The sequence below is a fragment of the Rhincodon typus genome, chromosome 6 (genome assembly GCF_021869965.1).
Source record: "Rhincodon typus isolate 14 chromosome 6, sRhiTyp1.1, whole genome shotgun sequence".
NCBI lineage: Eukaryota > Metazoa > Chordata > Chondrichthyes > Orectolobiformes > Rhincodontidae > Rhincodon > Rhincodon typus.
The window spans coordinates 7625583-7652992 of record NC_063337.1 but is presented as its reverse complement, the minus strand read 5'-3'; the positions used below and the strand labels follow the sequence as shown (position 1 = coordinate 7652992).

Genomic DNA, 27410 nt, shown 5'->3' with positions numbered 1-27410 from the left:
GATGAGCTTTATTTTTTATTTTTCTGGCTTAGTATTTTGTGTTTTGGTTTATTTTCTGTGTTTTGAGATGGTGCTAGAGGGTGGTGACACTGAACAACACTTTTCACTGTATTTTGTAATATAAACACGTGACTGCAAATAAATCAAATTCAAAGTCACTTTCTCTCCACTGATAGACAGCAAGAACCACAGATGTTGGGGTCAGAGACAACACAGTGTGGAGCTGGAGGAACACAGCAGGTCAGACAGCATCAGAGGAGCATTTCTAAGGAAGGATCCTGATCAAAGGACTGGTAATGGTTTGATTTGATTTATTATTGTCACATGTAATTAGGTACATAGAATCATAGAATCCCCACTGCGTGGAAGCAGGCCATTCGGCCCAACAAGTCCACACTGACTCTCCGAAGAACGTCCCACCCAGACCCATCCCCCTACCCTATCCCTGTAAACCTGCATTCCCCACGGCGAATGCAAACAACCTACACATCCCTGAACTGTGGTAAATTTAGCATGGCCAATCCACCTGATTTGCACAGCTTTGGACTGTGGGAGGAAACTGGAGCACCCGGCAGAAACACAATCGGACTCTAGGAGAATGTGCAAACGCCACACAGACAGTCACCCGATGGTAGAATCGGGTCATTGGTGCTGTGCGGCAGCAGTGCTAACCACAGAGCCAGTGAAAAGTTTTGTTTTGTGTGCAGTAAAGGCAGTTCATACCATACAAAGTGCATTCGGGTAATAGAACAGAGCGAGGAATACAATGTTATGGCCGCAGCGAAGGTACACAGAGAGCAAGGTCAACATTAAATTTAAAATTTGAGAGGTCCATTCAGAAGTCAAAGAACAACGGGGAAGAAGCCGTTCTTGAATCTATGGTTGTACAGAAGAACCAAAGCATTGGTCCAGAATGAGTATTAACAGCAAACTCAAGGTCAGCTCAGGCTGAAAGCAAAAACAGAAAAACAAGATAGGGGAAGCAATGGCCTCGTGGCATTGTCACTGGACTGTAAATCCAGAGACTCAGATAACGTTCTGGGACCCAGGTTCGAATATCTGGAACTAAGAGTCTAATAATGACTGTGAATCCATTGTCAATTGTCAGGAAAAATCCATCCGGTTCACTGATGTCCCTGAGGGAAGGAAACTGCCATCCTTATCTAGTCCGGCCTACATGTGATTCCTGACCCTCAGCAATGTGGTTGACTCTTAACTGCCCTCTGGGCAATTAGGAATGGGCAATAAATGCTCTGTAGCCAGTGATGCCCTCATCCCGTGAATGAATTTTTTAAAAACTTGGAGAAGGTGGGTGGTGACAGAATCAAAGTGGAAAGCTGAGTTCTAATTTAACACAGCAGTAGTTTGGACTCTCTGATGTGCGTCAATGTCTCTGTGAAAGGCAAAGGATAGCAGTACAGTAAGTGTTGTCTTCTGCTGATATAGTTACAGACTGGTGTCAACTCTAGTTCACTGGATAACACTCACCACTAAGTCAGGACGGTGTAGGGTCACAGTCCTGCTGCAGAGTTGCGAGAGAAAGATCTTGGCTAACACTTCAATGCCATACTCAAAGGAATTATAGAGATGCAATCCTGCCATTTTTAGTGATCCTTGACAGAAAACATGTACGTTTATCTGTGCATGTCTAGGAGATCAGTGTGGATGTTGTTTGACAACCTGGACAATATTCACTGCCTGTTCGAGGATTCACAGCCACTGCATGAGAAAGGTTATCCTTACAGGATTGGGGCCCTGAAGGGCATCAAAGAGAGCAAAGATAAGGAAAGAAACCAAAAATGTCAAAACCGAAAGGCAGACTTTGTCAAATATCTGCATTCACTGTTAGTTCTGCATATTATTTCACAGGCAGTAATGAAGTTACTTGCAGCTCATACAAATTAAGAAGCTTTCTGTCAATTTCATGGTTGATTCTCAATTCCACCTGATCAGGAGCCATCCACTATGGTTTGTGATGAATATCATCCCAGACAACATTCCACTGAAATGCAAAGGCTCCCATCTGAATTTAAATGAATTTCTCTACGCTGGAGCCTTTAAAGTATAAAAACAATGGTTTTAAATAAAAACTAAATTTGATTTTTTTTGGCTTCAGAACGTACAACAACATTTTCTTATTGAGATGTTGACTTTAGCAGGAATGCACTGCGCCCCTCCCACCCCCCGAGCAGTTGATTCAGGTTTGTGGGAGACCTTTGTTGTTCAACTTTGCAGCAAGTTTTACAAGTGAGCAGCCTGTTGGTTTCAGAAGGAGTGAACAGTAAGCCAGGATGTGTGGCCCCAGGGTCATGAACAGGGTCATAACTTTGAGGGGCCTCTCTTACAGAGAGTCAGGGAATGCCATAGAGGCAAATATGTATCTCACACAAAACAGGAAACCAAGCTTCACAATGTCAGTTTTAGCAAGAAGAGTCTTTTTTATCATTCATTCACAGGATGTGGATGAAATAACTCCACAGAGGATGGTATCCCATCACCAAGTCACCCTTTGTTTACACGTGCATAGTCCTTGACATTGATCCAGCTTCCTTAGGGCCAGCTCTCAGAGTGAACAGAATGTCTGCCATTCTTGTTCTTATCCGTCAGCCAGGGCTCCCTGATTGGACCAATCAGCAAACTCATATTCTATGAGGTCCACCTGGCTGACCTTGTTACAATCACTACAGTGGTTGGGCCTTTTTTATGTCCCATCCTTGACTGCCCTTGAGAAGATACTGGTGAGCCATTTCCCACAATTATGCAAGGGAGGGACTTCCAAGGATTTTGACCAAGCAACACTTAAGGAAAAGTGATATATTTCCAATTCAGAATCATATATAGGTTAGAGGGGAGCTTACAGGCTGTGTTGTTCCCATGTATCTGCTGCCCTTGTCCTGGAAGGTGCTGTTGAAGGATCATTGATGAGTTAATGAAGTATATCTTGTAGATAGCACATACTGCTGCTATTGAGCATTGTTGGTGGAGAGAGTGACAGTTGAAGGTGATGGATAGAGTATCAATCAAGTGGGCTGCTTTGTCCTGGATGATGTGGAGCTTCTTCATTGTTGTTGTAGTTGCACTCATGCAGGCAAGTGAGGAGTATTCCATCACACTCCTGACGTGTCTTAAAGATGGAGGACAGACTTGAGAGCTCAGGAGGTGACCTACCTGTTACAGAGTTGAAAGCCGACGACTTATTTTAGTGCCTCAGTATTTATAGGGCTGTCAAGTTCAGTTTCTGATCAATGGTAGTACCCCCCAAAATGTTGATAGTGGGGCATTCAATGATGATAATATCAATTAATGTCAAGGGATGGTGATTAGATTCTCTTTTGTTGGAGATAATCATTGCCTGGCACTTGTGAGGCATTCAAGAGAGCATTGAATAACTGTTTGGATAAAATAATGCGCAAGAATATGGAGAAAATGTAGGAGATTGTCTTTAAGCAGGCACGAGGAGCCATGTGGTCTCCTTCTGAGCCATAAACAATTCCGTGATTCTATGAAATGCTACTGTCCATTTCTCAGCCCAAGTTGGAACGCTATCCAAGCCTTGTCACATATGGACACAGACTGCTGTTTCAGCACCTGAAGAGTGGTGAATGGTGCATTATGTAGTCATCCATGAATACCCACACCCCTGCCATTATAATGGAGAGAGAGGGTCATTGATGAAGCAACTCAAATGACTGGGCCTAAGGCACTACGCTGAGGAACTCCTGCAGAAATGTTCTGTAGCTGAGATAACTGAACTCCAACACCCACGACAATCTTACTATGTGCCATGTCTGACTCCAACCAGTGGAGAGTTTGCCCCAATTCCTATCGATTACAGTTTTGCTCGGGCTCCTTGATGCTACAATCAGTCAAATACTGCCTTGTTTTCTGGAGTAGTCACTCTCACTTCACCTCTAGAGTTCAGCTCTATGGTACATGTTTAGACCAATGAATGTAACGAGGCTAGGAGCTGAATTTGCCTAATGACATCCAAACTGGGTGCCAGTGGGAAAGATATTGTTGAGTAAGGATGCTTGATGGACTGTTGACAACCCCTTTGGACAGGTACTTGGATGGAATAAATATGGAGGGATATGGACCAAACACAAGCAAATGGGACAAATTTAGTTATGAAAACTGGTCAGCATGGACGCTATGGGCAGAAGGGCCTGTTTCCATGCTGTAAACCTCGATGACTTTGCTGATGATTAAGTGTAGACTGATGGAGCAGTAATTAGCTGGTTTGGATCTGTCCTGTTTCTTGCGGACAGGACATAGCTGAACAATTTTCCACATTGTCAGGTAAATGCCAGTGTTGTAGTTATACTGAAGCAGCTTGCACTGGGGACCAGCTGAAACATGTATCTTTGTGACTATTGCTGGAATGTTTTCAGAGCCCATTGTCTTTGGAGAATGCAGTGCAGTTTCTTGATATCATGTAGATTGAATTGAATTGGAATAAAGACCCATCTGTAATGCTGGGGACCTCTGGAGGAGGCCAAGTTGGATCGTCCACTCAGCACCTCTGGTTGAAGATTGTTGCAAATGTCATACCAGACTTGAAAACTCTGTTTCTCCCTCCACAGTTGCTGCCAGACCTGCTGCGTTTCTCCAGCAATTTCTGGATGTGATCCTCATTTCTGCTACAGTGTCAGGTAAATCAACGTTTGCAGACGAAATGGAGGGGGGAGGGTGAAATCAGTAGAAATGATGGAAATGGATCTTGGAGCAGGGGCCTTATTTTTTAGAATTCTTACAGTACAGAAACAGGCCATTCGGCCCATTGAGTCCACACCAACCCTCAGAACAGCATCCCACCAAGACCCACCCCCCTACTCTATCCCTCTAACTTTGCATTTCCCATGGCTAACCCACCTAGCCTGCACGTCACTGGACACTATGGGACAATTTAGCATGGCCAATCCATCTAACCTGCTCATCTTTGGACTGTTGGAGGAAACCGGAAAACCCAGATGAAACCCACGCAGACACGGGGAGAATGTGCAAACTCCACACAGACAGTCACCTGAGGCTGGAATTAAATGGGTCCCTGGTGCTGTGAGGCAGTAGCGCTAACCACTGAGCCACCGTGCTGCCCCTTTCAGGTAAGCTTTCTAGGATTGGGGGCAACAATCCTCTTCCTTCTGGCCCTGTAAGTAGTGTAATGGAGACATCTCCTAGATCTACATCTCCCAGATTTACATGGATGATAGTAAAATGTAGGGTATGCAGGGTAGTTTGATCTTAGTAGGATAATAGGTCGGCACAACATCATGGGCCGAAGGGCGTGTACTGTGCTGTACTGTTCTATGGTCTATGTTCTATGTGGACCCTCCCAAACTGCCTATAGTATCGGTGGCCTTCATACATTAAAATTATAAATTGAGTTAAAATGGAGGCACATAATCTGCTAAAAATGATTCAGCCATAGCTCGGTCTGCAGATAGTGAGTTGGCAATCCACCCTCCAACCCACCAGCGTTAACATTAAAAATTGTAGAATTTAGTTTTGAAGTAAATATTATACCCACCTAACCATATAACAGTGAAGATGCTCTGGAACATCAAATAGCCAAACATCAAAATGATCCTGTTACAGACAGCTTATTGTCTGCATTCCTAAGTGCACATTGCTACGTGCTGTAAGATACAGTGGGATAAAACCATAAGGTGTGGGAGCAGAAGTAGGCCATTCAGCCCATTGAATCTGCTTCACCATTCAATGGGATCATGGCTGATCTGATAATCCTCAGCTCCACTTTCCTGCCTTTTCCCCATAACCCTTGATTCTCTTCCCGATTAAAAATCTGTGTATCTTAGCCTCTAATGACCTAGCCTCAATAGCCCCTGCAGTAAAGAATTCCACAGATTCACTACACTCCGAGGGAAGAAATTGCCTTTCATCTCTGCTGGAAATGTGCAACCCCCCTCTTCTGAGATTACGCCCTGTGGTCCTAGATTCTCCCACAAGGGGAAACAACCTTTCCACATTTACCCTGTCAAGTCCTCTAAGAATGTATGTTTCAATAAGGTCATTCTCATTCTTCTAAACTCAAAATGAGTGCAGGCCCAACCTACTCAACTTTTCCTTATAAGACAGTCCCTCTGTACCCAGAATCAGCTGAGTGAACCTCTTCTGGACTGTTTCCGATGCCAGTGTATCTTTCCTGAGGTAAGGAGCCTAAGCGAGTTCACAGGATTCCAGGATGGATTTTCAGTTGCAGGAAAAAATGGTTTGGGATTAGGTCAGGATAGGTAAAGGCATGAAAGTTGACAGTACATCTAGAAATTGGCTCCAACCCAACTTCCCTTTTCCAATGCAGCATGTTAGGCTGCAACAGGGCTCAAAATAAATGGGGTTGTGGGGAACAGCAGCAAAGTGAATTCAGCCCCAAATCCTCCAAATTGCCTGTGTAAATTCACTCATGGGGCAATTAATTAGAATTACCCTCCTTTCCCATAGAATTAAAATTTAAAGAATTGGTGAGAAACTGTTCCATCAATCATCTACTGGTTCACTCCAGTGCTTTTTTTATTCTTTATTCACTCACGGGATGTGGGTGTCACTGCCCAGGCCAGCAGTTATTGCCCATCCCTAATTGCCCAAGGGGCAGTCAACAGTCAACTACATTGCTGTAGGTCTGGAGTCACATGTAGGCCAGACTAGGGTAAGGACGACAATTTCCTTCCCAAAAGGATATCAGTCAACCAGATGGGTTTTTGCCAACAATCAACAATGGATTCATGGTCATCATTGGATTCTCAATTCCAAACTTTTTGTTTTAATTGAATTCAGATTCTACCAATTGCTGTGGCAGGACTCGAACGCAGTTCTCCAGAATATTATCTGGGTCCCTAGTTTGGGAAACTTGGTCTGCATGGACAAGTTGGTCCGTGCTGTGTGGCTCTACGAAAGAACCCACTGTTTATTTAATAATACCACAAGGCCATCACCTCCCCCTGTTTGCTCTGATTGGAGCTATGAAGGGAGGGAAGGGAGGCTACATTGGGAGTTTGGGGAGGTGGGAAACAGAGGCTGCAAGGAGGGTGGGGAGAGAGATAGAGGCTGCAAGGGAGTTTGTGGGAGAGGGTGAGACAGGGCAAATGCGAGGTGTTATGGGAGAGAAAGAGTTAGTGAGGAGATAACAAGGTGTAGAGCTGGATGAACACTGCAGGCCAGGCAGCATCAGAGGAGCAGGAAAGCTGACGTTTCGGGTCTGGACCCTTCTTCACTTTTTTTTTTCTGAAGATGGGTCCAGACCCGAAATATCAGCTTTCCTGCTCCTCTGATGCTGCCTGAGCAGGAAAGCTGATGTTTCGGGTCTGGACCCTTCTTCACTTTTTTTTTCTGAAGATGGGTCCAGACCCGAAATATCAGCTTTCCTGCTCCTCTGATGCTGCCTGGACTGCTGTGTTCATCCAGCTCTACACCTTGTTATCTCAGACTCCAGCATCAGGAGTTCCTACTATCTCTGATTTAGTGAGGAGAGTAGGTTGGTCACATAGAGAAAAGAAGGCTGCAAGTGTGGGGTGGACGGGAAAAACAGAGTAAGAAATTGTAAGAGGTGTGGGTGGGGGACAGAGAGAGACGTTGCTTGGGGGTGGAGAGGGGCTGAAAAAGAAAAGAGTACAATTTTAAACCTGTCTACAAAAGGACACTCAGTTAGCAGGAAGCCAGGAAAAATTGAAATCACAAAGCTAACAACATACCTGCAAATCAACTTAGAATCTCTACCATAAGGGTGTTTAGAAGCTACAATATGGGTAAAATGCTGTGGTAAAAACATTGTGTGAATTGTTAAATTTAAATCTGGGGTTGAGATCTGAGATTAAGTTAAAAAAAAACACTAATTGTCTGGTTAAAATATTCTGGCTATTATTCCAGCAGTTATTTTGCTAGCCTAAGCCCGTGGTTTTGTGTTAATTTAAATACTGCACTGTCAAAGAAATCAATGCTTTTCTTGAGAGTTGTGGTTTACATTTAATAGAGGGATCATAATTATTGAGGATATTGATAAATTCTTCCAGTTCTACTGCTGTTTAAATCCATATACCAAATAAATCAACATAATGCAGAAGGTAATGAGCTGAATCTTATTATATTTTGGGTAGGCGTCATTTTTGTCTGATTTCATGGAGGGTTTCTATAAGGACAGTAAAAGATTGCCCCAAATTCATCTCATTAACTACCCACCACATCCCTTTGCCTCCTCTCGTCCACTGCTGCCACTCGAGGTTCTAGCTACTAGCCTGGGTGTGCTGGGATAAACTGGCATCACTGCAGCTGGTACTATATTCAAAAGGCCATTGAGCACCTAGTCAGTACTGGTATTTATGGTTTTCCCTGCTCGGTTGTAGATGTTCACCCTGGACATGGCAGAGAATTGGAAATTGACAACATATTGTTACAGACAGGAGCTAGGTGGGATCCTAATTGACAGAGTGGTGCAGAGGAGGGCTGCCAGAGGAAGCCATGACACCATGACTCAATGCAGTCTCCACCATCCAGAGAAACACATAGTTTGTTTTTATTCATTCACACGATGAGGGCATTGCTGGCTAGGCAGCATTTATTGCCCATCCCTAATAGCCCACAGGGCAGTTCAGAGTCAACCACATTGCTGTGGGTCTGGAGTCACATGTAGGCCAGACCAGGTAAGGATGGCAGTTTCCTTCCCTAAAGAACATTAGTGAGCCAGATGGGTTTTTACGACAATGGACAACAGTCATCATTAGATTCTTAATTCCAGATATTTTTATTGAATTCAAATTCCACCATCTGCCCTGGTGGGATTCGAACCTGGGTCCTCAGAATGTTATCTGGGTCTCTGGATTAACAGTCCAGTGATAATACCACTAGGCCGTTGCCTCCCCAGCAGTAGTAGTGCCTCAAGAAAGTGAATGATCTTCTCCGTTCTGCCAGGGTAAGTGCCACCATCTTATCTCAGCTCTTTTAGGGTGGCATGGCAGCTCAATGGTTACCACTGCTGCCTCACAGCACCAGGGACCCAGGTTCAATTCCAGTCTTAGGTGACTGGCTGTATGGAGTTTGCACATTCTCCCGTATCCGCATGGGTTTCCTCCCTCAGTCCAAAGAGTAGCCATCCTCAACTGCCCATAGCATCCAGGGATGAACAAGCTTGATGGATTAGCATTGGGAAATGCAGGGTTACAGGGATAGGGTAGAGTGATGAGTCTGGGTGAGATGCTCTTCAGAGGGTCAGTGTGGACTTGACGGGCCAAATGGCCTGCTTCCACACTGTAGGGATTCTATGATTCTAGTTTATGACCTCACACTCACTGTATCTTTGCTACTGCACCCAACTCCCGCCAACAATCCACCTGTAGCCCTCTCGCAGCTGCATTCAGCGTCTTCCTCACTCATCCCAAACCCCCACACTACTGACCCAGGATAGTTTCTTCATTGCCTATTCACTCACTCAAGATACTTCACCACACTTCCCCCACCAGTACCAGTCTCACAGGTGTGCCACCCACTTTCACCTCACTCCACCCCTCCCTTTGTCTCATTCCAAGTGAAAACAGGCAGGACAGGTAGTGGGGTGCCCACATTTATCTCCTCACCTACAACAAGGAGAAACAGTCTTAGTCCTTACCAGCGAGGACTGGAATGACACGCTGAAACATCCATTTCCTGGTAACTAAAGAAAAATCATTGGCCGTTGCTGTGCTGGTTCCCCATTACCCTCCTGGTGTACATTTCGTCTTAACATGTCACAACTTTCGTCATGACAATCTCTCTGCAGAAACCAGCATGTTCTTGGTGGTTTTGACAAAGAGGGATGCCCGTTAGCAAAGGCAGATCTTCAAATTCAATACAGGTACCCTGAACACTCAGACTTAAGAATGTGATCCCATTGAGTTGATTCCAGAGTTGAGAGGGTTGGATCATGATGAGAGACTGTGTATGCTGGGATTATACTCATTGGAATTCAGAAGAATGAGGGGAGATCTTATAGAAACATATAAGATTATGAAGGGAATAGATAAGGTGGAGGCAGGGAGGTTGTTTCCACCAGCAGGTGAAACTAGGACTAGGGGGCATAGCCTCAAAATAAAGGGAAGCAGATGTAGGACTGAGGTCAGGAGGAACTTCTTCACCCAAACGGTTGTGAATCTGTGGAATTCCCTGCCCAGTGAAACGGTTGAAGCTACCTCGCTGAATGTGTTTAAGGCAAGGCTAGATAAATTTTTGAACAGTAATGGAATTAAGGGTTATGGTGTGTGGGTGGGTAGGTGGAGCTGGGTCTCAAAAAGATCAGCCATGATCTTATTGAATGGCGGGGCAGGCTCGAGGAGCCGGATGGCCTACTCCTGCTCCTAGTTCTTATGAGCAGAGTCAGTTTAAAGATCTGATATGCATCTGGCTACTTTATATTGTCCTGGATTGTGTTCCAACATGCGTACAAATCAATTTGTGAATGTACCCAAGATCCCAGTGGCCTGCCCATATACTAGATGCTCAAGTACTTTGACATAAATGTGGCTTCTAGAATTTACTGGTGAATAAAGTGTTCCAAGACATCTGCAGCTTGCCAGTGAAATCAACTTGGGAGCACAGTGCTAAGTGTGGAGGTTTGACAAAGTCGGAAGTCACACGACACCAGGTTATAATCCAACAGGTTTATTTGAAATCACACAAGCTTTCGGAGTGCAGCCCCTTCGTCAGGTGCAGTGAGAAAGGGGAGCACACAGACATTGAGATTATAGGCAGAGAGATCAAGTGTAGAGAGATCAAAAGATCACACAACTGGTGTGAGTGGAGAGTTAGATGATAATTCTCTGCAGGTGACCAAGTGTGTTAGACAGTGATTAGTGTTTATAAAGCCAATGTCAGTGCTGTGCTGGCCGACAATGAGGCAGAGTGATAGGAATATACAAAAGGTGACATCTCAGGTCCTGTAGGTGTCAGGCCTTGTTCAGAATCTGTCTCAGACTTTTAACCTGGAATCAGGCTGGTTTTATTCCGAAACCAGGAATTTATAAGATGCCATACTGACTGACTGTGACTACAAATTGTGTGCTTTTTGAACAAAATAGAATGTATCTGCAAATAAACAAATATCTCGGATGAAATGTTTCACCCCATAGATTTATGTGTGTGTGTGTGAAAGAGAGAATGGGGAGGGGGAAGAGAGAGAGGGGGAAAGAGAGAGAGAGAGTGTGTGTGTGTGTGTGTGTGTGTGTGTGTGTGGAGGTTTGAAAACATGACAATAGCTGAAAGATGTCAATAAGCACTGATTGCACAAATGAATTTGTTTTCACAACTTTCCGAAGTTATTTTCACAGCTTTAAAGGTTTATATATAATCATTGTTGGGAAGGTGACAGTGTAGTGGCAATGTCACTATTCTAACAATCCAAAATCCCAGGCTAAATTTCTGGGGACTATTGGTTCAAATCCTACAGTGGTTGCAGGTTGTAAAATCTGGAATTTAAAAAGCTATGTAATCATATTTAGTTCTTTGGATTTGATGTATTGTTGTCATACGTACCTAAATACAGTCAAAAGTTTTGTTTTGCATGCAGTACAGGTAGATCATGACATACAAGGATAAACAAATCATAGGGTGTTTAGACAGAGTGAAGCATACAAGGTTACAGCTGCACAGGAGGTGCACAAAAGCAAGATCAACATTAGATTTCAAATTAGAGAGGTCCATTCAGCAGTTTGTGGGAAAGAAATCTGCAGTCCTCATCAGGGCTATTAGGAAGGAACAGTGATCCAGCTTCAAGTGTGAATTGGAGAGGAAATCGCAGATGGTAGTGTACCTATGTATTTGCTGCCCTTCTTTTAAATTATGAAAATTTGGAAAGTGGTGCCAAAGAACCCTTGATCAGATGGAAGCTCTTCAATTCGGTCTGTGGGATCAGTAGCCCAGCCAAAAGTCCTAGGTTCCCTTGTCCAGATCTACCACTCCAACCTGAGCACAGCAGCCCTGTGCCCTGATCTGAGCATACTGGCCCCAAGCTGGGGTTCTAGGGCTCTGACATATCCCACCTTGTCCTGTGAGGTGGGCGGAAATTTAGAAATATACAATTGGGCAGGTTTAGAGGGAACCGCAGGCAAATGGGACTAGTTCAGTTTAGGAAACCTGGTCGGCATGGACGAGTTGGACCAAAGGGTCTGATTCTTTGACTCTATGTACAGTGGAGCTTGGATAAAACAGGAGGCTGCATCCTTCCTCTCTGCCCTGTGGTAAAAAAGGAATCAGGGTGCAAAAAGAGAGGAAAAGCCAGTTAAATTTATTGGACCCAAAACCTTAACGCTGTTTTTCTCTTCACAGATGCTGCCAGATCCACTGAGTTTCTCCAATGCTTCCTGTTTTTACTTCAGATCTAGAGCAGCTGGAGTGCTTTGTCTTCTTTCAAGAATCTGCCTCACTACTGTGGTAAGTCAGCACAAATCCCTTTCCCTTCTTAGTTGTGTAGCAGCTATTCGTTGCTTATGTAACTTATCTGAATGTGAAATTCGAGCTTTTTTAAGATAACTGAAGACCCACTTGAGTGTCTGGATGCTTGAAATTATCCATATTCTGCGCAGAAAGAAAACAGTTTCGTGAGCAGGAAAACAGAACATGGAGCGGCAATGCAACAGGGAGTGGAAGTCTTCTGCTGCAAAACTATTTGACACAACAAAGCATCACTATCCAGAACTTCTCTGCACCTGGATGAAGTTGGTTGACTCAGCAATCCTGAGGAACAGTTTGATGAATGGTGAAAGCAACAAGCTTTCCGTTCTGACACAATAAGCAATCTGCACAAGTTGAAATTGCTACATCTTCAAATTCAAAGAGAATGTCTCAAAGATGCCAATAATAATTTTATTTTTTTGTGTTTCTAATGGACAGCAATTTTGCCTGAGTGACCCAAGTAGAATCACAGAGCAGCACAGCACAGAAAGAGCCCATCCAGTTCATCTCTGGAAGAGCTATGTAGTTGCTTCCAGTACCCCAGTATTTTTCCACATTCTTACATTTTTTTCTTCATGTATTTATTCAAATCCCTTCTGAAAACGACTGCATCCATCATCCTTTTATGCAGTGCATTTCAAATCCTAACCACTCAGTAAATAAGTCTTTCCCCACATCGCCCCTGGTACCTGCGGCTATCGTCTTAACATACATTTTTTTTGGTGAAGTACATGTTAATTCTGCTCTCAACTGGAAAATGTACAACCAAGGAGGTCAGTAAGTGTTTTAAAAATTGATTTCTAGATTCCAATTCAAATGATGATGGTTGCGGGATCCTACAGAAGCCCAAGAATATCACAAACTCAGCTTCCATGTCCATGATCAGGAAATAATAGCTGGCATTGCAACAAAGAAAAATGCATAGCAGCACTGTGGAGAAGGAATTCATGCCTGGAGAGGGTCACTCTCTAAAAGAGTCAAAGGATACAATAATTTCATTCTTTCTGTACATCTTGCACCAATTACTGCCTGCTGAAAAAATTTACATGGTCTTCTCACACCAACTGCCTGATTCCTTCCATCTTCATTTTGTTAATGTAAATAGTATTTCTGCTCCCATTCCTTTCAAAATTAGATATATTCAGATGCTTCTCTGTAGCTCAGAACTCCATTTGAAGAGGTGAATTAAGGTCTAGTATCACACAAATATTACTACTTTGTGGTGCAAAGCCAATAAATTGGATTTTTACTCTACATGGAGTTTCGTTATGAAAGTGTTTTGTGATCATTTCTAACAAGCAAAATCCATCGATAATTGTATCTTCTCCAAGGCAGTGAAATGTAACAGATAGGGCAATCATCAAATATTAGTAGAAAATGAGCAAATCAACAGTCACAGAGAAATTTATTCCCAATAAAAGGCAAATTTTATACAATAAATTTACTAGAACAACAAAAGCAAAAACCTCGGAAACAGAAGACATATCTAGCATACCTATTAAAGATGAACACACTCACTTTAACAATACAATACAATCTATAAACATATATGGACAGCACAGTCAGTACTTAAAGGTGTGTGTGCACGTTCATTTTTTGTTTGATTACTTATGCTCAAGATGAGGATGGTAACGCCGTAATCATGAATTCACCATTTCAAGCATCTGTCATCAAGTTCAGTGCAGTTAGATGTGGGGCAAAACTTACCCTCGCCCCAACAATATGGCTGAATAACCCAAATATTACCATTTTACATTTCCAAAATTAGTGGAAATATAATTTTCTTTGGAGTCGTAGTCATCTGTTCACAATATCTGGAGTGTTAGAGAATGAGTTATAGATTCAATTTATCAGCACTGGGCAAAGCATTAGTCACTAGGCACATATCTGTAGGAGCTGGAATGAATGCCCTGAGTAATGTATCAACGTTAAAACTCTCCACAATCACAAACAGAACAAATGACAAATTCCGTGTGCAGTACATACTTCCAGTCCATTTACAGTCACCTGCAGCTTTGTATAGTATATTCTGAGGTAATTTTTGCCACAATCTGAGAGAAGCAGTGTGCAACACAAGATGACTGCATGGATTGGGCCGGTATCAGCAATGAAGTCAATTGGATACAAAGGTGGGAGCTCTGATATCACAGCTGGAAAAACAAGTCATGAAATGACAACTTTTTCCATCTCCATGAGGGGGCTGTCCAAAACGAGGTAGAGTGGCTTAGCTGTCAAAGTGCATCATAACAGATGGCACTGAGATGGGATTGGGAGGGTGTTAGGAAACAAAGTTAAAGACAAACCTGTTCTTAAGATTTAAAATGTCAAAGAAAAAAAATGTACAGGATATTACTGTAAAAATTACACATTTGATCCTGGGATTTAGAAGACAAGTTTCTCTCTTCAAACTTTGGCCCTGCTGTTTACACTGCAATTTAAAGCATTTGATCATTTTTCTTTGATAATCGGCCTGTTCAGAGATGTTCTGACACAGCTCTGTAGCAGGTGAGTCCTGAATCCAAGTGTCCTGGCTCGGAGTTACGGACACTACCTCTACACCACAAGCCTTTGATTGTTATTTCCATTCCGCTTTCCGCTATAGATCAACCTATCCTGATCCTTTGAGTGTATCTTCTTGCCAGGAGGTCCAGATTCAAGTCCCATCAGCTCCAGAAGTGTACAATAAATTCTGAGCAGATTGAACGGAAAATATAATTTGAGTGGGTCTGGCTGCATAGACCACACTCACTCTTTGGTCTTTCTACTTCAGTCTTATAACAAGTTTAATATCAAGAAGAATACCTTGCACAGCAATAAAATGACATCAGTTGGCAAGTAATGAGTTATGAGGGGAATCAATCAGAAGGTGTTAAAACAATCAAGAGCTGAGAGAGAGAGAGCTGTTAAAGCAAATCAGAAAACATAAGGAAAGAATAAACTTTTTCTTTTCTACCTAGGATTTGACTGGGAATGGAATAATCAGCTTGACTTGGGGAAAGATGGTTAGTAACACAGAGCCCAATGGTGAAAGACATCATAACACTGGCATGATAATGAGATTTTCCTTTTACGACAGAGATGCTAAGAAATAATTTCTGCCATTGTCAATGAATTTTACAGTAATTGGCAGATTTGTACTGGCCAATGGTGAAGCAGCTGAGCTCTGTGCTTCTAAAAAGCTGCTTACTGTTCTCCTATTGGGGACCTATAGCACATATTATAGAAAGGCAAATCAGCAGTGCCTGCATGTCACACATTTCACTTTGAAAGCTGCTCCTTGGTGACCTAGACCCAATGCAAATAAAAACAAATAATCATGAGGAAATTCTTGCATGTCAAATAACAACAGCTCCACTGTTACGAAAGAATGTCCCTGATAGTGCAAATCATATTGGCTGCCTTAGTTTGGTTTCAACTACATCTAAGAAACATAAGAGCGCACCCATGACTGATAGTGGAGCTGCAGGCTCCAGCTTTTGTCTTAACCTCGGTGGTGTGAGTGTTACATGGGTATTCCGCTTGTGTCCAAACAGGTTATGTAAATTGGGAAATAGTGGAACTCAATAAGCAAAACCCGATGTGTTCATGAAATGTCTTCTTTCACCACGTGGTCTAGGAGGAAAGAGAGAGGAAAAAAAACAGATAAAGAGAAAGAGAGAGGTCCCAATCTGTGTCCAGAAACTGTTTCTACTTGTATGCAGGCAAACCAAACAACTCTGGCTTGAAATCCTCCATGGACTTGAGTACCAAGGTGGCTGACTTTGTCAGTTCTGGGTCAAGCTGTGGATCTGGAATCTGGACGACTTGCATTCCTGCTGCCAGTGCTCCTGTAACTCCATTAGGGGAATCTTCAAACACAAGACACTAATAGAAAAAAAGAAAGCATGCCTATGATAAAAAAAACAACATACATATTTCTCACACTTACCCCCAACTTCTCAATTTCCCCCTTCCCTTCACACTTTCATCTAGACACTAACTGCTGGCTTTTGACTGGGCTCTCCACTTGACACCCTCTGGTATTATGCTCAACTAGCCATTCTTCATGTGCTAAACTAGGCAATGAAAGTCAACTCACTATTCAATCATAAGGGATATCACAGTTGAACTTTAGAATCATCATCATCACAGAATCCCAACAGTGTGGAAGCAGGCCATTCGGCCCATCAAGTCCTCACTGACCCTCCAAAGAGCATTCCACCCAAACCCACATCCCCCCACCTACCCTTATAACCCTGAATTTCCCATGGCTAACCCACCTAGCCTGCATATCCGTGGACACTATGGAACAATTTAGCACGGCCAGGCCACCTAGCCTGTGCATCTTTGGGCTGTGGGAGGAAACCGGAGCACCCAGAGGAAATCTACACAGACACCAGGAGAATGGGCAAACTCCACACTGACAGTCACATGAGGCTGGGATCGAACCTGGGTCCCTGGCACTCTGAGGCTGCAGTGCTAACCATGGAACCACCGCGCCGCCATCCCCTTTATCTGTTCTTTCATCGCATCTCATAACATTTAAAAATGGCAACCCCGATAGCTTTCACGCCCCCAACCTTTCTCTCTAGCTCCTGAGAATGTGAGGAAGATTGTAGCTTCCAAGCCATTTCCCTGACTATATTCAATCAATTCAGCACAGACCATGTACAAGATACTGCAAGGGACAATCACACAGATAACTTAATCTCCTGTGATTTTAAAATGATTTTAAAAGGTTTCAGGAGAGGAATAAATATAGCATTTTTATTTTATTATTTGTTAATGCGATTAGCACATCACCATTTAGGTCAGCATTTACTGTGATCCCTAATTGCCCAGGGGCCAGTTAAGGGTCAAGCATACTTTTTGCCCTCTCCACACTTCATGTCAGCTCTGATGAAGAATCATCTAGACTAGAAACGTTAGCTTGCTCTCTCTCTCCATGGATGCTGCCTGACCCGCTGTGATTTCCAGCATTGTTTGTTTTCAGTACAGATTCCAGCATCTGCAGTCATTTGCTCCTACACTTTTGTGGGTGTGGAGATCTAGGCCAGTCCAGGTAAGGACGGCAGATTTCCTTCTCTAAAGGACATTCATGAACAAGGTGGGTTTTTATAACAATCAACAGTGGTTGCCATTAGGCTAACAAATATAAATTTCACTATCTGCCATGGTGGGATTTGAACCCCATGTCATTCAGAACATTAGTTCAGGACTCTGGATAACTATTGCAGTGACATTACCACTATGCCATCACCTCTCCATTGTGTAGTGCCGAGCATAATGTGACATAAAAAGAAAATACAAAATTAAGGCGAAGTAAGTTTCTCAGATATTTTTTCACACACAAGCATGCAATCCAATCTCTACCCTGCATCTTTAAATCAGCGCATTATTAATCAAGTGATCAAAGTAAACAGTAACAATCACATTTTGTTTTCTATTCAGTTTACAGGAGTCCTTTTGAAATCTTTGTATTGAGATTTCTCATATACTTCCTCGTCCTAGTTACTTCGAAACATACTTGTATTCTGCTCAGGTTTAACCTCAAAGGCTGTGCAGCTCTCCTTTGTGTTTCAAAATGCATCTCAATTATGGGTTTTACATAAAATAATATTTCGGTGACAGTGACCCCTCCATGTTAGCCTTTTATCATGCCCCCGCCCCCGCGGACAGTCCATCTCCATTAATGTCTTGAATGCTTCTCACAATATGCACGTCAAAATAAAAGCAGGCCTTGCCAATTGGCTTTGTTGCAGGGTATATATCCACTCCACAGCATTAACGCAAGTCTCTAAAAAGCCCTCAGTCTCTGCTGAAAGCTCTGAAACCACAGCTGAGATATGGTCTGACTTTTGTGAGCAAGCTTAAAAGCTACACAAAATAGCATTATCATTCCCTTTCAGAAATCTTTGGTATCCAGACATTGCATAGAAATGCATTTGACAAGTTTGCAGTGAAAGACCTAATTGACTTCAGTGATGTCTTAGAGCTAGCTGTATGGGAGCAAACAATTATTACCCCAGTAATCTGAATAACGGAAGGGCTTAACTAATTCCCTGAAACTAGAGTTAATTAAAACTCTTCATTACCATAGGAGCCACGTTAATGACCTATAATCATCGTGCTTATTTGTTACAGTATGCGCATACTCGTCATATTTGCTTTTGACAACAAAGAACGACATTTGTTCCTCATCAGCATTGAACTGGTGTGCATGACAAATTTGGCAGAAGGAAAAAAGAACAAGATATTGCAAAGCACACACAGAAGTACTTAAGTCATTTTTGTTATCGCCAGAAATGGAAAAAGAGGAGAAAAATTGTTCAAAGTTGGCAGCTAAATTTTAAAGTATTTCTTATTGTCACAGATGAGAGAGTGGATGACTGTTTTGGCCTCAGCTTCATCTAATAAAGATACAGGAAATAAGACTGTTCACTACTCACATTCACCCGTGTCTGGTAATACAGATTTCAAAGGATATTTGTGCCAAAAATTAAACTTTCTCCAATTCATGTCGGGTCCATTAATATTCCTATGGTGCAATATTATGAAGTAGGCAGCTCTGAATATTTATTGTGGACAGTGGAATGCTGTACACGGACAAAGCCTACACTCATGCTACAAACCAGAAAGTTACGAGAGCAGTGTCAGATTAATAACAATCTAGAGGTGCAAACATGCTGAGAATTGTTCCATTCTCGCTCTTCAGTAAGTTTACAGTGTGGGTTTTGTGACATTCCAAAAGTACAGAGCAACGCTGTACTTGCCAAGGAGGACCACAACAACAGAGATATAGACAATGCTCAGAAATATGAAAACGGATATCTCTAGATCACATATCTCACATTTAAAGTTTCATTAAGACCCCTGGTTTTATAAATATGCTAGCTTCCTGTTAGCTTCATATGTCTCTCTTGTACAGAGCTTTTCCGAAAATTTGGAGATGGATACTAAAAGCTGCACGAGTGAATCTGAATGCAATGGTACACATATTGTGTGGCTCAGTTGGCAGCATTCTCGCCTCTGAGTCTCCAGGTTCTACTCGCACTCCAAGATTGGAGAACAAAAAACAAGACTAACACTGCTTTGTAGTATTGGGCAACATGGGCAAATTGGGCCGAAGAGCCTGTTTCCATGCTGTAGACCTCTATGACTCCATGACTCAGTTCAGGGTAGTCTGCACTATCAGAGATGCCACATCTCTGAGATGAGACAATAAACCAAGGTTCCCCATTTGCCTGCTACAGTGGATATAAAATATCCTAGGGCTCTACTTCTAAGTTGATCAGAGGAGTTCTCCTTCTTGTCCAGGCCAATATTTCTCTCTCAACTAAGAGGAGGCTGAGGAGTGATCTTGGAGAGGTTTCTAAAATCACGAGGGGCATAGATAAGATAAATAGGAAATGTCTTTTCCCTAGGGTAGGGGGTTTCAAAACTAGTGGGCACATTTTTAAGGTGAGAGAAAGATTTAAAAGGGACCTGAGGAGCAACGTTTTCAAACAGAGGGTGGTTCGTATGTGGAATGAACTGCTGGAGGAAGTGGTCGATGCAGGTACAGTTACAACATTTAAAAGACATTTGGATAAATACCTGAATAAGAAAAGTTTAAAGGGATATGGGCCAAATGCAGACAAATGTGGCTAGGTCAGTTTAGGAAGCCTGGAAGGCATGGACAAGTTGGACCAAAGAGTCACCAAAGGGTGACTCTATAAACGATGTAATAGCAGGGCCAAATGCTAGAAAATGAGATTAGAATTGTTAGGTGGTTATTTTTGACTGGCACAGATTCAATGGACCAAAGGGCCTTTTTCTGTGCTGCATATCTCTATGACTCTATGACTGTAAAGGACAGATGATGCAGAATCTTAAAATATTTTAAGGCAGTGATAGATAAATTCTTGATTACCAAAGGGATGGAAGATTATTGGAGTTGAGTTAAAATCAGATCAACCATGATCTTATTGAATGGGGACAAGTTTAAGTTTGTGAAACTTGGTCGGCCTGGACAAGTTGAACTAAAGGACTCTATGGCCAAAACAGATGATCTGATCAATGTCACACTGATTTTATCAATGCGTTGAGTGCAAAATTCGCTGCTGTGTTTCCTGCATTACAACAGTGAATACAGCAAGAAAAGCACTCAACTAGCTGTAAATGATTTGGGAAGCATGTGCCTATATAAATCAAGTACATTTTTTCCCTCCTGGAGACACCACTCTCAAATGTCTCCTTTCACTTGTTGAATGAAGCTGTCCCGGAGATTCCAGTCTGCCTGAAGCCCAGTGAACATTCTGATCTTTGAGGATGACCCAATGGACACAACAAGCAGCTGCTATTATGGAGAAGGTGCATTCCTTTCATTTGGTCTAATAGAGGACCATGACGTTCATGCTGGCAGGGCAGAGAGGAGATTCAGCCAATAGCAGTGAATGTGGAGGAAAGAGTATGATAGCAGAAAGCTGGATGAGTGATTGCCAGTTCAACTTTATTCCTCACTCGTGTTTGCTCCTATCAGGTATTATGCTATCACAATATAAAACATAATATATTGCTGGGGAGGCAATGGCTTAGTAGTGTTATCACTGGACATTTCATCAAATGGCCCAGGGAATGTTCTGGGCACCCAGGTTCGAATCCTGCCAGGGCAGATGGATGGATTTGAATTCAATGAAAAAATTCTGGAATTAAGAGTCCAATGATGACCACGAATTGGTTGCTGGATTAAAAATCCATCCAGTTCAGTAATGTTCTTTAGGGAAGGAGACTGCCATCCTTAACTGGTCTGCCCTACATATGACTCCATACCCACAGCAAAGTGGCTGACACTTAAAGTGCCCTCTAGGCAATTAGGGATGGGCAATAAATACTATGACACACTCATCCCATGGACAAATCAAAAAAATAATATTTCTTGCATACACAGTTTTAAGGCAGTTGATGCACTCATTTTACTTTTTCACTTACACATGCTTCCTTGGGGCAAGGGGTGAATTTTTTTTTTACATATAAAAAAAGTGTATTTGTGAAATATGAATAGATGATGACTCAGGATTTGTGAACAATAAAAGGTAGAAGAGGAGAGATGCAGGGGGAATGAGAATTTGTGTTGAGAAAGCTGCAAGTGTTTTTTTGTGGCATCTTAGATTCCAAAAAGCTAAGTCCGTTTAATGTGGAAAATCACCACCATGTGCCTGAAAAAGAAAATCCACTCACATAGAAAGTTACTTTCATAGTTCTGTGAGGTGCAACCATAGCAAATCACTTGTGTGCACTTAACGTCTCCATGATACAGAGGAACGTGTATTACCCACCAGAATGGAAGACACCTAATCCCAGGCAGTTTGGCTGATTATTAAAACCTACTCCATATATGGAGTCTGACAGATTAAAACTGTCTATTCAAATTCTTAGACAACAAGGCGCAGGGCTGGATGAACACAGCAGGCCAAGCAGCATCATAGGAGCAGAGAGGCTGACGTTTCGGGCCTAGACCCTTCATCAGAAAAGGGGGAGGGGAAGGGGGTTTTGAAATAAACAGGGAGAGAGTGGGAGGCGGATAGAAGAGGGATAGAGGAGAGGAAACAAACAGGTCGAAGAGGCGGGGATGGGGCCAGGAAAGGTGAGTGTAGGTAGGGAGTTAGGAAGGGGATAGGTCAGTCCAGGGAGGACGGACAGGTCAAGGGGGCGGGATGAGGTTGGTCGGTAGGAGATGGAGGTGCGGCTTGGGGTGGGAGGAGGGGATAGGTGGGAGGAAGAACAGGTTAGGGAGGCAGGGACGAGTTGGACTGGTTTTGGGATGCGGTGGGGGGAGGGGAGATTTTGAAACTTGTGAAATCCACATTGATACCATTGGGCTGCAGGGTTCCCAAGCGGAATATGAGTTGCTGTTCCTGCAACCTTCGGGTGGCATCGTTGTGGCACTGCAGGAGGCCCAGGATGGACATGTCGTCTGAGGAATGGGAGGGGGAGTTGAAATGGTTCGCGACTGGGAGGTGCAGTTGTTTGTTGCGAACCGAGCGTAAGTGTTCTGCAAAGCGGTCCCCGAGTCTCCGCTTGGTTTCCCCGATGTAGAGGAAGCCACACCGGGTACAGCGGATGCAGTATACCACATTGGCAGATGTGCAGGTGAACATCTGCTTGATGTGGAAAGTCTTCTTGGGGCCTGGGATGGGGGTGAGGGAGGAGGTATGGGGGCAGGTGTAGCACTTCCTGCGGTTGCAGGGAAAAGTGCCGGGTGTGGTGGAGCTGGAGGGGAGTGTGGAGCGGACAAGGGATTCAAATTCTTAATTTGCAAAGAGGAGCCATATTTGTCCAATTGAAAAATGACATACTCTTCAAAAGCTGCTGGCATGGTGACTGTTGCTGGTTTCTTCTCCTGAATTTTGGCCCACTGCTGCTCACCTACAGCCAAAGATAAATTTCAGAGCTGTATATAACTTCATTCCTATCATACTCTGGACATCTAGACAACATCCACTGATTCTATCAAGTCACGATCTCAAAGGCTGTGACACATGCAATCAAAAATCCCCAAGTGCGGTTTAGCTGGCTTATCAAAACCTGACTGAATTCCATGCAAATCACTAGAGTTTCAGGTAATCCAAGCATTCATCCCCATCTCACTTCAGTGAGCTTTTCCTGCCATCCAGGTAATTCATTATACTGATCCCTTTACAACAGTAGATTTATACTCAGCCCTGCTGAGATTTCAGCATGCTTCTTCTGCATCCTTTTCTGGTACTTGCATACTTTAACCTCAATCCTTGTATTTTTTTCCCTGAATCTAACACCACATAAGCTATTGTGACTGAGCCTGCATAGGCATGGAAGGTGCCAGCATGATCTGAACATGCTGCATGTTGCCGCATTCTTAATTTGTTCCTTCTTGGGATGTGGGCACCCTTGGTTGGAGCCAGCAATTATAGCCCAACCCTAAAGTTTCTCAAGGAGGTGGTGTTGAGCTGCCTCCTTGAACTGCTGCACCCTTGAAAAATAGGGACCTATAGTGCTGACAGTGAGAGAGTTCCAGGCCTTTGACCTAATAATGTCTCCTTGAACTGCTGCCATCCATGTGATGGAGGCACATCTAGTATACTTTTAGGAAGCATGTTTTGATTCAGTGACAGGCAATAAAGTTCCAAGTCAGGATGTTGGGTGGTTTGGCAAGGAACTTGCAGGTGCTGATGTATCTATATAATTGCTGCACTTGTCCTTCTAAGTGGTGGAAGTCACAGGTTTGGAAGGCGCTGATGAGAGAGTCCAGCACTGCACTGCAGGTACATACTGCTGCCACTGTACATCAGTGGTGAAGGGAGCGAATGTTGAAGGTTGCCAATGAAGGGGGCTGCTTTATCCTGGACAGTGTCAACTTCTTAATCATTGTTGCAGCTGCTCTCATCCTGGCAAGTGAAGAATATTCCATTACACTCCTGGCATGTGTCTTGTAGATGGTGGAAAGACACTGGAAGGACAGGTGGAGAGGTACTCGCCACAGAATTTCTAACCTCTGTCCTGAAGTGGCTATCGCCCAGCATTTGTGTGGCCCAAATATTACCCACCACTTATCAGCCAAAAGTCAAACGTTACCCAGGTCTTGCTTCATTCAGATTTCTCAGGAGTTATGAATGATGCTGAACATTGTGTAATCTTCTAGAAGGCAGTTGACAAGGTGTGGAGTATCTGACAGGATTATGTGATCAAGTTTTAAAAAAAAACACAATGTTCTGACTCAGAAACGACAGAAAGTGCTGCTGACTGAGCCAAGGTTGACAGCATGCCACCTCTATGGATTACGTAAGGCTCCAGCCAATGAAAATACTTTTTCCTTGATACCTCCTCACCAGTTTTGCTGCCACTCCTTAGTATGAAACTTATGCTAGTATTCTAGTATTCAGCCTTAATTTTTTTTTCTGCACAGAAAACAAACTGAATTGCAGAATGTGATCCCAAAACAATAATAAAAACCATGAACTCTGAAATAATAAAAAATAAATTAACTTACTTAGTCCTCTTGAAACTGCTATCTTGGCGACTGGCTTTTATTAAGGGTTGTTTTTCAGTTGTACATTATTTCTCAAGCTGTCACATCTTTCTTGGGGCTGTAAGTCTTTTTTTTATGCAAGCTATTTGTCAACTTTACTGAGTTAGTGGGTTTTGTAGGTTGCTTTCGATAGTTTGGGAGGTTGAGATGTAACCTAACAGGGGTATTTAAAAATGATAAAAGGATTCAATAACATAGACACAGAGAAGCTATTTTCTCTGCTGAGACAAGGGAAATAGTTAGAATGAAGCCATTTAGAAGAGAAATTAAGAAGTGCATTTTCACACAAAGAGTAATGGAAATCTGGAACACTCCCTCTCAAAAGAAGGTCATGTTTTTGGATCAATTTCAATTTTTAAATCTGAGATTGATAAATTTTTGATGACTAAAGGTATTAAGGGATACAGAGGGGGGAAAAAAGGCAGCTAAATATCTAAATACAGTACAAATTGTACTGTGTACGGTTCTGGTAGCTCTGCTAAAGCAAGGATATTATTAAACTGCGGAGGGTTCAGAAAAAATTTACAAGGATGTTGCCGGGACTGGAGAATGTCAATTATAAGGAGAAGCTGAAGTTAGAAGTCCCATAACACCAGGTTATTGACCAACAGGTTTATCTGCAATCACAAGCTTTCAGAGTGCTGCTCCTTCATCAGGTGAAGGAGAGGCTGGATAGGCTGGGATTTTTTTCAGTGGCATGTAGGAGGTTGAGAGGTGTCCTTGTAGAGGTTTATAAAATCATGATAAAGGCATCGATAAGGTGAATAGCAAAAGTCTTTTCCTATGGGTGGGGAAGTTCAAAATTAAAGGGCATATTTTTAAGATGAGAGGGGGAAGATTTAAAAGGGACCTGAGGGGCAACTTTTTCACATGTTTGTAAGTGAAATGAACTTCCAAAGGTAGTTGTGAATGCTGGAACATTTAAAAGACATTCAGCTTGGTCCATGAATAGGAAAAGTTTACAGGGATATGCAAGTGGAATTAGTTTATTTTGGGAAACTTTGTCGGCACAGACGAGTTGGACCGAAGAAACGTTTCCATGCTGTATGACTCTGCGATTCTAAACACAATTCAAATGTTCCCTGTAATTCCCACCACTTGGACCTCCAGGATTTGTGCATAGCAGAAGCTCCCAGAAGTGGAAGCCAATGCACCAGGACCCCTCAGAGGCTGTACAGCCATAGAGGGAATATTGGTTCAAAGTGCAGATTATCCATGTTCCAAACAAATGGCGGAACTTGGTCATGGGGCTAAATGGCTCCCACCTACTCCTATAAAGCCACACTTAAAGATTTTAAATTTAAATTGCAAACCGTGCTGCATATTTTTACATTAAAACAATCTCCATTCAGTTCAGCCTCTCACAGGTGGTATGGTGCAACTTTTCGGAACCCTCTTCCAAAGCACCCAGCTTCACCACTTTGGATCCCTGGTTTAGTCCTTTGCTGTCTCCTCTGTATCCTCTTCTCTCCTGGTAAGTTGTCCTGTAACATTCTTCTACATGCAATTGTTGCCTGATTTACATTTTAGTGTAATGTTTGCTCCTTTTAATTATTGCCTTTTTTTGCAGCATCCAACAACGATTCTCCCATTCAAATTAAATATAAGCAATCCAGAAGAAGAGCGGAGGATACTCAACTGTTTTGTTTTTCATGTTCTGAGCCAATAAAGAGACAGAGTAGCAAAGGAATTGCAGTTTCAATTTCCTGCCACTTGTTGTCATTATTGCACTATCCCAGACTCTGTTGCAAAGCAGCGATACACAGCACATAGCTTAAAGTTGAATGCAATCAACACTGCTCCAGTCTGCTGAAACATTCAATGAGTCCCAGAGTGCCACCATTTGTGTGCTCCTATGCCTTTCACAGATAGGACAGTTCATTTTGGGTAAGCACCTCTGACATAACGAAATTGTTGTTAAACAACTGTAGCAACCAAAGAAAGAAAAATGAGGAGATACAGGCAACAAAAACAAAACCCATTTTCCATTTGCTCATGTGTTTTGCAGTGTAAAAGTGTTCCATATGCATTTAAGCCAGTGCGTTTTAACACTACATCCTAGACCCTATGCACTATCCTTTATTCATTACCAAAAATAACTCAACAGTTACCAACAATAACAGGCCTGTAAATGTCAATAACTACACTAGGTAGCTAGTACATGGAGAGAGATTTATAAAGTGAAAAATCCTACCCACCATTACCTGTTGCTCAAACCCTAGTACTAACACTCTTTGATATAGTTTTGCTGCACATTATAAAATCAGAGAATTTGAAAGAAAGCTAGTGACAGGTTGATAGGTTTTTCTTGTTAATTATATTGACAGGCTATCCAATTTGCAGATCTTGATTACTTCTTCTGACCTCCAATGTAACTGCAGCACTTCTCCATCTATCATCAGCTCCAAAATGCTATGGAACACCTTACATTTCAGATGATGTCTAGTTATAAAGTAAAAGCTTAGAGATTTCCCCTGTACTCCATTTCCTCTTGTTCTCTGAAGGTTCTCCTTGGACTGGGGTCCCAGAAGTTCTGCGTGCCCTTCATGCATCACTCAATGCTAGTCCATCAGGTTGAAAGCAAAGCAGTTCTGCAGAAAGCAGTATTTCAACTAATCCCACCCAATATGCATGCACACTCTAACAGTGGTCACAGGTCAACAAAGAATGGGAACCTTGGATTGCCTCTTCCTTTCCTAGTCCCAGCTCTACTGTTTCTAATCTGAATGAGTACAGCTTGCTCAGGGAATTACACCTAGCTGCTTGGCTCAATAACACATTACCTTCTTCAAGAGGCTGCAAAGCTGCCTTTTACGATACCAATTAGAACAGGGTTGACGGTCAGAATCTATTCCCCAGAATTGAAATGTCTAATACTAGGGGGCATGCACTTAAGGTTAGAATGGGAAAGTTCAAAGGAGACGTGAGGGGTAAGTTTCTTTACACAGAGAGTGGT

At 42.7% G+C, this 27410-nt stretch overlaps 1 protein-coding gene across 2 annotated transcripts in view; it reads right to left on the bottom strand.

Annotated features, from left to right (window-relative positions):
• Positions 1-13817: 13817 nt before the first annotated feature.
• LOC109933214 (pseudouridine 5'-phosphatase) overlaps positions 13818-27410 on the bottom strand; it is a 39553-nt gene continuing 25960 nt past the window's right edge. For both annotated transcript variants that reach the window (XM_048598200.1, XM_048598201.1), the window contains exon 4: positions 13818-16293. In XM_048598200.1, coding sequence (XP_048454157.1) covers positions 16117-16293 — 177 coding nt within the window. In that variant the 3' untranslated portion in view covers positions 13818-16116. The remainder of the gene's footprint in view (positions 16294-27410) is intronic.